This window comes from Thyridium curvatum, assembly GCF_004353045.1.
Source record: "Thyridium curvatum strain D216 chromosome Unknown NODE_86_length_176648_cov_78.404728, whole genome shotgun sequence".
NCBI classification, from domain to species: domain Eukaryota; kingdom Fungi; phylum Ascomycota; class Sordariomycetes; order Thyridiales; family Thyridiaceae; genus Thyridium; species Thyridium curvatum.
In genome coordinates this window covers 109,267-121,552 of record NW_022156841.1, presented here as the reverse complement: position 1 = coordinate 121,552, position 12,286 = coordinate 109,267, and the positions used below count along the sequence as shown (strand labels likewise).

Sequence of the window (12,286 nt, the reverse complement as noted above, 5' to 3'; positions counted from 1 at the left end):
ATCTCCTACCCGGGAATGGTCCTCCAAAAGGCCCGTTGATCATGGGTGGTGTTGATTCCTGGAGGATCGACAATTGGTCGCGGTGGAGGCGTTCGTGAGCGGGCTTGTCAAGCTTCGGTGCTCACTCTTTCTTTGGTCAAAAGGGCGACGACATCCCCACACTGTCAACATGGATCGGTGACGGGCCCCCAGGGTTTCCCCAGACCATGATCTACTGAAACGCCGATTGTGAATGCTACCTTGACTCTCGCGGCCATTTTACTTGGTTCGTTGAGACACGATCTAGATTTCCACGGACAGACAAGCGTTCTCAAACATCGACTGACCGCATGGCGAGTTCACAGATGGATTTTGATGCAGATTGGCAGGACCAGCACCGGCAGGATGGGCTATTTGCGACGTCGGTGGTCATGGTGGCTTTGGCCAGTAAGCTTCTTCGACGGTGATAATCATGATAACGGTGAAGCAACTCCAGTTGCTAATCAAGAAACACTTGCGTGACAGCGTTCTTCGTCGTCTTACGATTGCTGAGTCGCTTCATCCTCATTCGGAACCCGGGACCGGACGACTACTGGATGGTGGCCGCTCTGGTAATGCTCACAGAAGTCTCGTTTGGAGGGGTTGAAGAAGAACGTGAAGCTCATGCATGCATCCTCACTAGATCTTTGACATCGGCTACTTGGGAGACTTGTTCGTCGGGCGAAATAACCATATGGGGTTTCCCATGACGATGCTCACGCCCGATAACATGATCTCTATTATCAAGGTTCGTCAAGAAGCCCTTCTGCAACAACAACCGTGACGAAGGCTGAGTCTTGGCAAGGCGACTTTGGCGATCGAGGTGATCTACTACACCACGATATTATGTATCAAGGCGTCCATCTTGTTCACCTACCTCCGGTTTGGTATGTCACCGAGTGACCTCATACTGCGATGCTCTCGAGACCTGTACTCACATTCAACAAGCCGTGACCCCTAGGTTCCGCTTCCTGTGCATCGTGACCGTCATCGTGCACTCGGTATTCTACCTGCTGTGCTTGTTTGTCACCTTGGGCCAGTGCCGGCCGCTGCACAAGCTCTGGGACTTGACTAGAATGGAGCCGGGCACATGTATCAATACGACGGCGTTCTTTTACTGTCAGTAATCATACCTTCCAAGAAGAGAAGGCCAGACTCTTAGAGACATTGCTGACAAATCCCCAACATACAGTCACATCAGCATTCAACATCATCACCGACATCTGGATCCTGGTGCTCCCCATCAAGGCGCTGCGGAGCATCGAGCGGCCGACCCGCGAGAAGGTGGCCCTCTTCTTCATCTTTGGCGCGGGCACCTTCGCGGCCATCGCGTCCATCATCCGGCTGCACACCATCTACACGTACACCGAGGCCGAGGACCCGTTCAAGAACAGCCTGCGCGTCAACGTGTGGTCCATGATCGAGATCAACGTGGCCATCTGCTGCGCCAGCGTGTCGGCGCTCAAGCCCGTCTTCAGCCGCGGGCAGCGGCAGCGCTCCCGCGCGGCGCGGTCCTCGGCCTCGGCGACCACGGCGTCCGAGGACCACCAGCACCAGCACCAGCAGCCGCGCAGGAGCACGGCCTCGCGCAGGTCGCTCTGGCACCTGCGCTCCGGCAGCAAGGCCACGAGCAGCTCGTCCAACACGAACTCGTCGTCGTCGCACGACGAGGAGAAGGCGCTGGGGCCGATCGACGAGCCCGCGGAGCCCAGGCCGGTGCGCCCGCCGCCGGTGCCGCTGGTTCTCGACGGCGGAGACGGGGTGCCGTCGCGGATCCCGACCGTCCTGAGGAGTCGGTACGAGAACAACCTCGTCTCGGACACGACTGATAGCAGCATGTTTGTCTTTACGCCGCTGAGCCCTCGGCCCAAGGATGGAGAGGGAGTGGGAGTTGAGAATGGGCCAAGCAGCTCGGGAGATATGCTTCCAATTCAAAAATGAGAAACGCGTTTGAGATGGCGTTGTAATGGCTGGAGGGCTTTCAGATGGAGGAAATTACCTGAAGAAGTTGAGCGCAATTCAATGTTCATTATATGCTATTACATGCTTGAGCTCACTACTGATTTTCAGCAGCCCAGGACCACCATCTGCTTGTGATCTGTAATGTCAAAATCAATGATGGCAAATTTTAATGTGAGCCAGTTTTTCCATTGCCTGCACGCGCCAAACTCATCATTGCAAAAGATGAGACATTCTCCCAATGATCGCGAACGGAGGAGTTCGAATTAGTTGATGGTGAAAACAGAGAGAACCAGAATAAGAAGTGGTAGCTTCTGTTTCTGTAAAGCACATCTGGATGGGGACAAGCGAGCTCAAAGCCAATCTTCACAGCTCTATGCTTATCTCTTCTGTAGATTTCATGTCAACTTGACAAGTATGAAACGCTCCGAAGCCCAGAGTTGCTCAAGTTGACGGTTGTCAGTACTAGGGTTGAGAGCTACCTGAGTAGGTGTAATTAGCAATAGAGAGAGTATATCGTATCAAAAAGATACATGAGGAATCGGCCTAGAGACCCGAGACTCGCCCATCCCAAGTCTAGAGCCCAACTCTGCGGGGTTTATGATGAATACTGTACTTCCGGAGACTCTGATGGCCAGGTCTGGATGAAGCATCTCCGCGTATCTCCCCAGCTTTGCTCGTGGGGCTTATCAGATCTTATCGCGACAGAAGAGTTGGCAAAGCCTGGGGCATGATTGGTCGAACCAAAAACCTCACTAAAATGGCGTCAGCGACCCTGGAAATTTCAGCATCGCCCATTCGACGGATAAGGCAAAGAATTGTCTAAGAGGACGATGGGACCGACACCCGGCTTAGACAGAAACTTCGACCCGGACCGGCCTCGGGATCTGGAAAGTCGAGACGGAACATCTTCTTTCTTGTCTTCCAGACTTATATCTTCCCTCCCTTGAAAGATCACACCTTCTAGCTAATTTGAGACGGGAGAGAAGAACAAGCACCAATTGACTTGCCCTCGAGTGGCGCTCTCCTCTCCGACGAGACTCACGGCTGGCGAGGCCGTCTCTCACACACATCCACGCCCTAACTCGCCTTCCTTCATTATGGCACAACCACAGTCCTCTCCCAGCTACCACACCTCTCTCCTCACAGCCCTCGACTGCAGGTCACACATCCACCTGGTCATCGGCTCCAACCCTCTGGCTGCCGCCCGCTGCGGCCAGAGCATATCCGCCGGCGCGACCCCGATCCTCATTGCCCCGGCCGCGGCAGAGCTTCACTATGGCCTGCAGCAGCGCATCGACGCCGGCGAGGTCAAGTGGCTCCAGAAGCCCTTCGAGGATGCCGACCTGTCTACCCTAGGCCGCGAGGAGGTCGACCACGTCGTCGACGCCGTCTTCGTCACCTCGGGCACCAGCTGCGACCCGGCGCACATATCTGCCCTGTGCCGCAGGAAACGCATCCCCGTCAACGTCGTCGACTCGCCGCACCTCTGCACCTTCTCCCTCCTGTCTACGCACACCGACGGACCCCTCCAGATCGGCGTCACGACAAACGGCCGGGGCTGCAAGCTCGCATCCCGCATCCGCCGCGAGGTCGCGGCTTCCCTACCCAAGGACCTCGGCGCCGCGTGCGCCCGCCTCGGCGACGTCCGGCGGCGCATCCGGCAGGAGGACGTCGCGGCACAGCATGCCGTCGCCGACGACCTCGACGATTCCGTCGACCAGAGCGCGTCCTTCAACCGGCTCGTGCTCGAGGCCGACCTCGACGCCGCCAAGAACCGGCGCATGCGCTGGCTGTCGCAGGTCTGCGAGTACTGGCCGCTCAAGCGCCTCGCCGCCATCACCGACGCGGACGCCGAGGCCGTGCTGAGCGCCTACCCGGGCGGCGGCAGCCTGCCCACGGCTACCACCACCGACGCCGGCCAGACGTCGCCAGCACACAACCCCAACCCGAACAGTGTCCACGGCGGATCCACGAAGAAGGGCCGCATCATCCTCGCCGGCAGCGGGCCCGGCCACCCGGACCTCCTGACCCGCGCGACCCACCGCGCCATCCTGGCCGCCGACCTCGTCCTCGCCGACAAGCTCGTGCCCCAGGGCGTGCTCGACCTCGTCCCGCGCCGCACGCCCGTCACCATCGCCCGCAAGTTCCCGGGCAACGCCGACGCCGCGCAGGAGGAGCTGCACGAGGCCGCCATCGCCGCCGCCCGCTCCGGGCTCACCGTCGTCCGCCTCAAGCAGGGCGACCCGTTCCTGTACGGCCGCGGCGGCGAGGAGGTCGAGCGCTTCCGCGCCGCGGGGCTGGGCGCCGCGACGACCGTCCTGCCCGGGGTCACGAGCGCGCTGAGCGCGCCCCTCTTCGCCGGCGTGCCGCCCACGCAGCGCGACGTGGCGGACCAGGTCCTCATCTGCACCGGCACCGGCAAGAAGGGCAAGCCGCCCGCCCCGCCCGGCTACCGCGACGCCCGCACCGTCGTCTTCCTCATGGCGCTGCACCGCATCTCGGGCCTCGTCGCCGAGCTGACGGAGCGCACGGAGCAAGAAGTCGCCGCCACCGCCGCCGCCGCCGACGGCCAGGACTCTTCCGCGGACGGAAGCAGCCAACAGCACAAGCGGCGCCTGTGGCCGCGGAGCACGCCCTGCGCCGTCATCGAGCGGGCCAGCTGCCCGGACCAAAAGGTGATCCGGACGACACTGGCGCACGTGGTCGAGGCGATCGAGCAGGAAGGGAGTAGGCCTCCCGGGCTGCTGGTCGTGGGCAAGGCGTGCGAGGCGCTGTACACGCCCGGGAAGGGGCGGTCGTGGGTTGTGGAGGATGGGTTCAAGGGCTTGGATTTGGACGAGCTGGTTACTCCTGGCATGGCGGCATTGGCATAGACCGGCATTTTGGGTTTGAAAAGCATCAGCGAGCACAAGGGAGAAGCATAGATAGCATACCGTGATCAATATGACCATTCGGGGCAACTCGAGATTGTAACAACAAAAGACAGCCTTTAAGGGGATGACCAGTAATCATTTCAGCGGGAGCTGTGATTGATCGCTGTGCATCAATGAGCGAGATCGGTGCCCAGAGTTCACTCACAGAGTAGTGGAGGGCTTTCTATGATTTGCAGGTTATTGTACTCTTTTTTTATTTTCACTTTCCCTCTTATTCTCCAGGGACGCCTCTACTTAAAAATCAACGAAAAAGCACTCGCTATCATGACTCAGACGATCCCTCTTCCTCCTCAAACAGCACCAAGACCGTGCCAGCCTTGCAGATATCGCCCTCCTTATGCGCCAGCTTCTTGATCGTCCCGTTCTGCGGTGACCTGATGACAGTCTCCATCTTCATCGACTCGATACTAACAAGGGACAAGATTCATTAGCACACACACACAATCGCTCTCACATAAGCAAAGAAGGGGGAAGAGTTCTTGTCACTTACACCACCAACGGCGCGCCCTTCTCAACAGTCTGCCCCTCCTCGACCTCGTTCCTCAGGATCTTGCACGGCATGGGCGCCGCCACCGACCCGGCGACCTCCTTGAGGCCGAGCGCCTTCTCGAACCACGAGGGCTGCACCAGCGCCAGCTCCGTCTTGGTGCCGAGCTGGAAGACCGACAGCTTCTGCTCGTTGGTCGGGTCGGCCACGAGCGTCGTCTCGACGCGCGACAGCGGGAAGTACGTCCGCAGGGTATTCGACGTCGATCCCGGCGTCGACGATGACGATGATGATGAAGAAGAAAGCGGCTCGCTGACGATGCTGTCAAACTCGACCGGCATCTCGCTGCCCTTGCGCGACACGCGCGCGTTGAACAGGTTGCGCCCGGCCTGCGTGACGCTCACCTCGACGACCTCGCCCTCCTGCTCGCTGTACCCGTCGACGACCTTGAACGCGTACTTGCGCTCCCCGTAGGCCGCTGCGCTGCCGAACCCGAGCCCCTCGCCGTGCGGCCGGCTCTCCTGCCGGCCCTGGCTGCTGCTGCTGCTGCGGAGCAGGCCGAGCGCCGCCTGGACAAAGACCTCGTCCTCGACGCGGCGCGGCCGGAACAGCTCCTCGCGCCACTTGTCGATGAAGCCCGTCTCGACGTCGCCCTCGACAAAGGCGCGGCTGCGGCACAGCCGCTTCAGGAACTCGATGTTGGTGCTCAGCCCCACGACCTCGTACTCGCGCAGCGCCAGCTCGAGCTTGCGGATCGCCGTCTCGCGGTCCTTGCCGCGCACGATGAGCTTGGCGATCATGCCGTCGTAGGCCTCGGACACGGTGTCGCCCTGCACGAAGCCGACGTCGATGCGCACGTCCTCGCCCGTCGCCGGCGTGGCCAGGTGCACGAGCCGGCCCGAGTCGGGCATGAAGCCCTTCTCCGGGTTCTCGGCGTAGATGCGCGCCTCGATGGCGGCGCCGCGCTCGGCGATGCGCGCCTCGATCTCGTCCTGCGTCAGGGGCAGCCTCTCGCCCGCGGCGACCTTGAGCTGCCACTCGACCAGGTCGGTCCCCGTGACCATCTCGCTGACGGGGTGCTCGACCTGCAGGCGCGTGTTCATCTCCATGAAGTAGAAGCGGTCCGTGTCGCGGTCGAGGATGAACTCGACGGTGCCGGCGCCGACGTAGCCGACGGCCAGGGCCGCCGTGCGCGCCTTGTCCCACAGGTCGCGGCGCAGCGCGTCGTCGAGCAGGGGGGCCGGCGACTCCTCGAGGATCTTCTGGTGGCGGCGCTGCACGCTGCAGTCGCGCTCGCCGAGGGCGACGCAGCCGCCGTGCCGGTCGGCAAACACCTGCACCTCGACGTGGCGCGGGCGCACAATGTACTTCTCGACGAGCATGACCTCGCCGCCCTCGCCGAACGAGGCGCGGGCCTCGGCGCGCGCGCTGCGCAGCTGGGCCTCGAACTCGGCCTCGGCGTGCACGATGCGCATGCCCTTGCCGCCGCCGCCCTTGACGCTCTTGAGCAGCACCGGGTACGTGATCTCCCTGGCGCGGGCGGCGAGCTGCGCCGCGCCCTGCTGGTCGCCGTGGTAGCCCGGCACGCAGGGCACGCCGGCGGCGGTCATGATCTCCTTGCTGCGGGCCTTGTCGCCCATGTCGGCCATGGCGGCGGCGGGCGGGCCGACAAAGGTGATGCCCGCCTCCTCGCAGCGGCGCGCGAACGCGGCGTTCTCGCTCAGGAAGCCGTACCCCGGGTGCAGGGCCTGGATGCCGTGCTGGCGGGCGAGGGCGATGATGCGCTCGCCGTCGAGGTAGGCCGAGGGGGCTCCCAGGGCGAGGCTGTAGGGCGTGCAGGTGGCGTGCTGCGAGGTGGCGTCAACGTCGGTGTAGAGCGTCGTGGTGCGGATGCCAAGCCTGCTGGCGGTGCGGTGGATGCGCAGGGCGATCTCGCCGCGGTTGGCGATCAGGAGGGAGGTGATTGGCGTGACATTGGGGGCGGCCGACGAGGGTTGCGACGAGGATTGTAGGCCGCTGGTGGTGGAGAGGAGACGGAGGGGATTGCGGAGGGGGAGCCGGGCGTGTGTGCGCTTGATGGACCGCATGGTGGTGGCCCGTGATGCTTGATGATGATGACGACCTGGGGTGTCCTCACTCACACCGTGATAGTAGCGCAGCCTCTTGACATGAAACAGAAGAGAGAAATCCAGCAAACTAGAGCAGGCCAATCCTCAGGAGAAGAAAAAGACGATACTAATTCATTTCCCTCCTCAAATCAGAGAAAATCTGGGGAAGAAAGGGGATAGAAAGAAGTTGTTGTTGTGTGCACAATCCCAAACCCGAAGTCAGCCATGATGGCCGTGAGTAGCCGCATTCCCGGCCGCTGGAAGCCGCCGTGGCCGCCCTCCACTGTGCCTGTTCCTTGTGACCCTGGGCGATAACGATAACGGCTTCTCCGTGGACGTCATTTCTGCCAGGGGGCGTGTCTTTTCCCCAAACTTTCCCCGCTCCCAGCAGAAAAGAACCCCCAGCTCTTGACTAATCCGGAACGCACATGGTCCAAGCTTCTGGTCCAGAACATGAGATGATGAGAGAGACAAGAGAGAGCAGCAAATCTCAGCCCACTGTCTGACCTCGCCTCACACAACAGCAGCCACCACTTCGCAGCAGAAGCAGCAGCAGCACAACAAGATCGACAAGCCATGGAGCAGCAAATAACACTGAATCACGAGGCGTCCGCCGGCGACACCCACAAACGATCCACATCCACCCTGCCCCCAGAGGTGGTGCAATGCCTCGAGAATGCCCGCTTCGTACGTCTCGGACTGCCCCTCACTCGCTCACTCGATCATCAAGAGAGAGAGAGAGAGAGAAGATATGCCCAACTGACAACATACACACACACACGAACAGCTCCACCTCGCGACCTGCACCGACAACCAGCCGCACGTCTCCCTCATGAACTACACCTACCTCCCCTCGAGCCCCTACTCCCCCGCCCCCGTCATCGTCATGACCACCAACCCGGCCAGCAAGAAGACCAACAACCTCGTCGAGAACCCCAATGTCTCCCTGCTCGTGCACGACTGTAAGCCTGGCTGGCCTGTTATCAAAATCCCATCCAGACAACAAGAACATGTCTCTTTACTAATCCCATGTTATTAAACAAAAAAAAAACAGGGGTCTCCCACCGCCCGCCGACCTCGCACCGCCGCCCCTCGGGCGGCTCCCCCGGCCCGGAGCACCGCTCCTCCCTCGCCTCCCTCCTGCTCAACCTCAACACCTCGGCCGTCTCCTCCATCAGCGCCACCATCGGCGGCTCCGCCCGCCTCGCCGAGCGCGGGTCCGACGAGGAGGCCTACTACCGCCAGCAGCACCTCGAGAACAACACCTTTGACCAGGAGGTCGTCCCGGGCGCCTTCCACAGCCAACACCAGCAACAACAGCAGCAAGACAGCAACAGCACGGGAGATGGCCAGGGCTGCTTCGTCGCGGGCGAGGAGGTCAGGGTCGTGGTGGTCAACATCAAGGACGTGAGGATCAGCGACTGGAAGGGCCAGGTCAGGGACTGGGATATCGTCCCGCAGGACGGCCCGGCGCCGGCGATCAACGGGGCGAGGTAGTGTGCCAAGTCTAATATGAATGTAAAACTCTGCCAAGCGTAATCTCATCCGTGACGTTTGTGCGACATTAATGTTGTTGCAATTGAGAGAATCAATGTCCATCGAGGTGGGCGGGTTTGCTCTCCCTCTAGGTATCTACTTCACGCAGCCCAGTAACTCTGTTTTCAGTACATCTGGTAAGATGCTGCTTGATATGCGTCGAATTGCGTTGCATTTTGCTACACCTTGACTACCCCAAGGCCTGTTGTATTATTTTGACTGCCAATTTTGTCTTGCCCTTGTTTCCGTGTATTTTTGGCTTTGATGTTGCAAACCAGACCAGACCAGACCAGACCAGACCAGACCGTACCACCTTAAAAAAAGGAAATCATATGCCGTATGGAAGACCAGAAACGCCAAATGCCGCTAACCGAATATGTGAAAGAGAGAAAGAATGACCCGTCCTCTGGGATGGGACGAATATTCCTCACTTGGCCCACTCGACAACCTCGAGGGCCATCATGACGAGCACCAGCGTCGACGGCAGGATCCAGATGACGTAGCTCTGGAACAGGATCCTGCCCATGACGGACTCGTACACGCCGTTGATCTGGCAGATCTGCGCCAGCTGCAGCGCGCTCGGCGCCCCCGTCAGCAGGAAGCACACGATGACGAAGATGGGGTCGTCGAGGATGCTGATGGGCACAAACTTGGCGAAGAGCGCCAGGACCGGCGCCATGACGAGCGTGGGCAGCAGCATGCGCGACACCAGCGACGCCACCAGCAGCCTCTTGCCGATCTGCGCCTCCTCCGGGTCGCGGCTGTCGTGGTTCTGCGTGTTGCGCGCCAGGTTGGCGCCCAGGACCACGAGGATCAGCGGCACGGCGACGCCGGCGCTCTGGCTGACGGCGCTGGTGACGCTGTTCTTGACAAAGGAGCCCTCCTTGAAGAAGAGCTTCTGCAGCTCCGGGATCGACGCCACCACGATGGCGATGAGCATCGCCCACAGCGGCGGGTTCATGAACTCCCAGAGGAAGGCGTAGAAGCGGAGCCAGCCCCGGTGGAGGACTATCAGGGTCTTCTGGGCCCAGGAGGGGAGGCTGGCGTAGACACGGCTTCCTGCCTTTGTAGCAGATCCCGTGACTCGTTGCCTGGTCTTGCGAGCCAAGATCCGGACGCGGACTTGGACTCCCTTCAGGCCCTCGGGGATCTCGATGTCGTCATTGTTACGGATCCGCGGGAAGGACAACATTCCATCGAGGGAGCCATCAGACAGCGTCCTATAATCGCCGTTGATAGGACCGGCAATGTGTCCCTTGCCCTTCTTCGTCGGCGTGTGGACGATCTCCTCCTCGTCATCCTCCGAGTCGTTGGGCGAAGCTCTCGAGTGTGATCCAACCGGTGTTCGACCGGCGGGCTCATAGCCGTCCGAGTCGTCAAAGATCGAATTATGTTCATGAGCTTCATGAGCCTCCACAACAAGGGCAGGATCGACGCCGGTGATCGCGGGCACGGCGTCTTCCTCGTCGGGGTCGTCCCGGTATCTACCCTCTTCGGCGTTTTCTTCGCAGTACTCGGGATACTTGCTCTTGGGCGCAAGCAAGACGTGGTAGCCCCAGCTCCAGCGAACCAGCTGCCCGAGCTGCTGGAAGACCAAGAGGTACAGGATGCCTCGAGCGCCGACCTCGTCATCGTTGTCGCCGGGGATCCGGTCCCAGTGCAACCCCGATATGGTTTGGGACAAGGACAGCACGAGCGAGATGGGGAGAGAGTTGGAGTTGCCAAAGACACCCATGGCCGTAACAAAGTTCGAGGCCCGCTTGTTGAAGCCAAACACCTTGGACACGAGCCTCGAAACGAGCAACGACACCAGGGTCTGGATGACGAAGATGACCGGGATGATGGCGAGCTCGAGCAGCTTGTCCGAGTTCAGCTGAGAGGCGAGTTTGGTGAAGATCAGGCAGGGCGTGAAAAGCATCACGTTGAGGTTGGCCAGGAACTTTTGCTTGTCGGCATCGAAATGGCCAAGTCGTGCGACAATGTAGCCCGGCAAGCTGACGCAGACGACCTCCATGACGGCCTCGAAGACCAGGAGGACCAGGTGGCTCATCGATGGGTGTGTTTCATGGCGATTCTTCTTGAATACGACGAATGGAAGCTGGCCCATGCTTTCTTGCATCTCGGCGATCCTGAACGATTTCGGGGAAGTGAAAGTCGCCATCGTGGCCGAACTTGACTCGTATTTTGGCGACACTGGGAGAAGCGCTTTTGGTCCCTTTGATAAGGTGGAATTTGGGGGCTTTCACCCAAAAATGCGGTGTAAAATCAGACAGTCGGTTCGTGATTTATCGATACGATGTTTGCAGTGATGGATTGGTCTATTGGGAGCAGCTTTGGTCTCAAGGTGTGCTACTGGTCGGGATTCTCGGGTGATTTGCTTGGAGGTTGGCAGGGACCAGCTGCGACGGCACTGATTTAGTCGATCATGGTCACTGTGATGGTGGCAAGTGGCAGTCTCGTGTGGGTGTGCGTTGGTGAGGTTGAGAAAGCCGCCGATGTTCTTCACGGAGATTCACAAATAGGTTTGTTGTCGAGCAAGAGAGAGAAGAGACGAGCAAGATTAGAGCTGGCTGGTCGGGGATGTCGAAACAGTCTGCGAGAGTTTGCTGCGGTGCGCAACACTGCTGAAACTGCCTGATAAGGAGTGTTTCCCACAGAGTTACACTGACCTGCATTTGCCTGCATTAGGGGCCCCACATCGGGTCAAGGCCGCACCTCCAGGGCTGTGATTGCACCACGGCGAGCCACTCAGAGGCGGAGAGGGGCGAATTTGGTCCGGGCTGGGCATTTTGGCGAGCTAGAGACACCTAGAGGCACCTAATAAGGCTTGTCCAGAGGGGGTGTGCCCGCGGGATGTGGTGAACAGATAGTGACGACGCCAAGCTGAGTGTTGTGTTGCCCGCCTTATCAATGACTATTTTGCAGAAATGGATCGAATGCTCTCACGGCTCTTGCGCTCGTCTCTCCGAGCCTATGTAGCTTATTTGGCCCCTCACAACCCCATACATCTCAACCCTCGAGAGGATATTCGAGCATCATGATATTTTGAGCATGATTTGTGTGCCTCTAAATGCGAGGTAGAGGTAGCTGCTGCCTACCTACAGGTAGTTTTTGTTAGCCTCAGAGTTTAATTGCCTGCAGCGCACTTTTCCGGAGCCGCCAAGGGAGGGAGTCCGCGCGCGCTTCCAGGCCTCCCAGGCCTCCATTCCGCCATGGAACAATTGCTGCGGCCAGCGATGACG

At 60.0% G+C, this 12,286-nt stretch overlaps 5 protein-coding genes across 5 annotated transcripts; 3 read left to right on the top strand and 2 right to left on the bottom strand.

The window, feature by feature from the left end:
* Window positions 1-748: 748 nt before the first annotated feature.
* E0L32_010557 (uncharacterized protein) lies at window positions 749-1,959 on the top strand (the record flags this gene model as incomplete). Its single annotated transcript, XM_031133188.1, has 4 exons — window positions 749-766; window positions 808-905; window positions 980-1,137; window positions 1,211-1,959. The coding sequence occupies 4 exons, from the start codon at window positions 749-751 to the stop codon at window positions 1,957-1,959; spliced, it is 1,023 nt and encodes a 340-aa protein (XP_030989476.1).
* Window positions 1,960-3,077: 1,118 nt separating this feature from the next.
* E0L32_010556 (uncharacterized protein) lies at window positions 3,078-4,853 on the top strand (the record flags this gene model as incomplete). Its single annotated transcript, XM_031133187.1, has 1 exon — window positions 3,078-4,853. The coding sequence occupies one exon, from the start codon at window positions 3,078-3,080 to the stop codon at window positions 4,851-4,853; it is 1,776 nt and encodes a 591-aa protein (XP_030989475.1).
* Window positions 4,854-5,175: 322 nt separating this feature from the next.
* Window positions 5,176-7,487, bottom strand: E0L32_010555 (uncharacterized protein; the record flags this gene model as incomplete). Its single annotated transcript, XM_031133186.1, has 2 exons — window positions 5,176-5,320; window positions 5,404-7,487. The coding sequence occupies 2 exons, from the start codon at window positions 7,485-7,487 to the stop codon at window positions 5,176-5,178; spliced, it is 2,229 nt and encodes a 742-aa protein (XP_030989474.1).
* Window positions 7,488-8,084: 597 nt separating this feature from the next.
* E0L32_010554 (uncharacterized protein) lies at window positions 8,085-9,005 on the top strand (the record flags this gene model as incomplete). Its single annotated transcript, XM_031133185.1, has 3 exons — window positions 8,085-8,195; window positions 8,296-8,470; window positions 8,563-9,005. The coding sequence occupies 3 exons, from the start codon at window positions 8,085-8,087 to the stop codon at window positions 9,003-9,005; spliced, it is 729 nt and encodes a 242-aa protein (XP_030989473.1).
* A 466-nt stretch (window positions 9,006-9,471) lies between these two features.
* E0L32_010553 (uncharacterized protein) lies at window positions 9,472-11,205 on the bottom strand (the record flags this gene model as incomplete). The annotated part of the gene is made up of 1 exon (XM_031133183.1): window positions 9,472-11,205. One exon carries the CDS (start codon window positions 11,203-11,205, stop codon window positions 9,472-9,474), a length of 1,734 nt encoding a protein of 577 aa, XP_030989472.1.
* Between the last annotated feature and the right edge of the window lie 1,081 nt (window positions 11,206-12,286).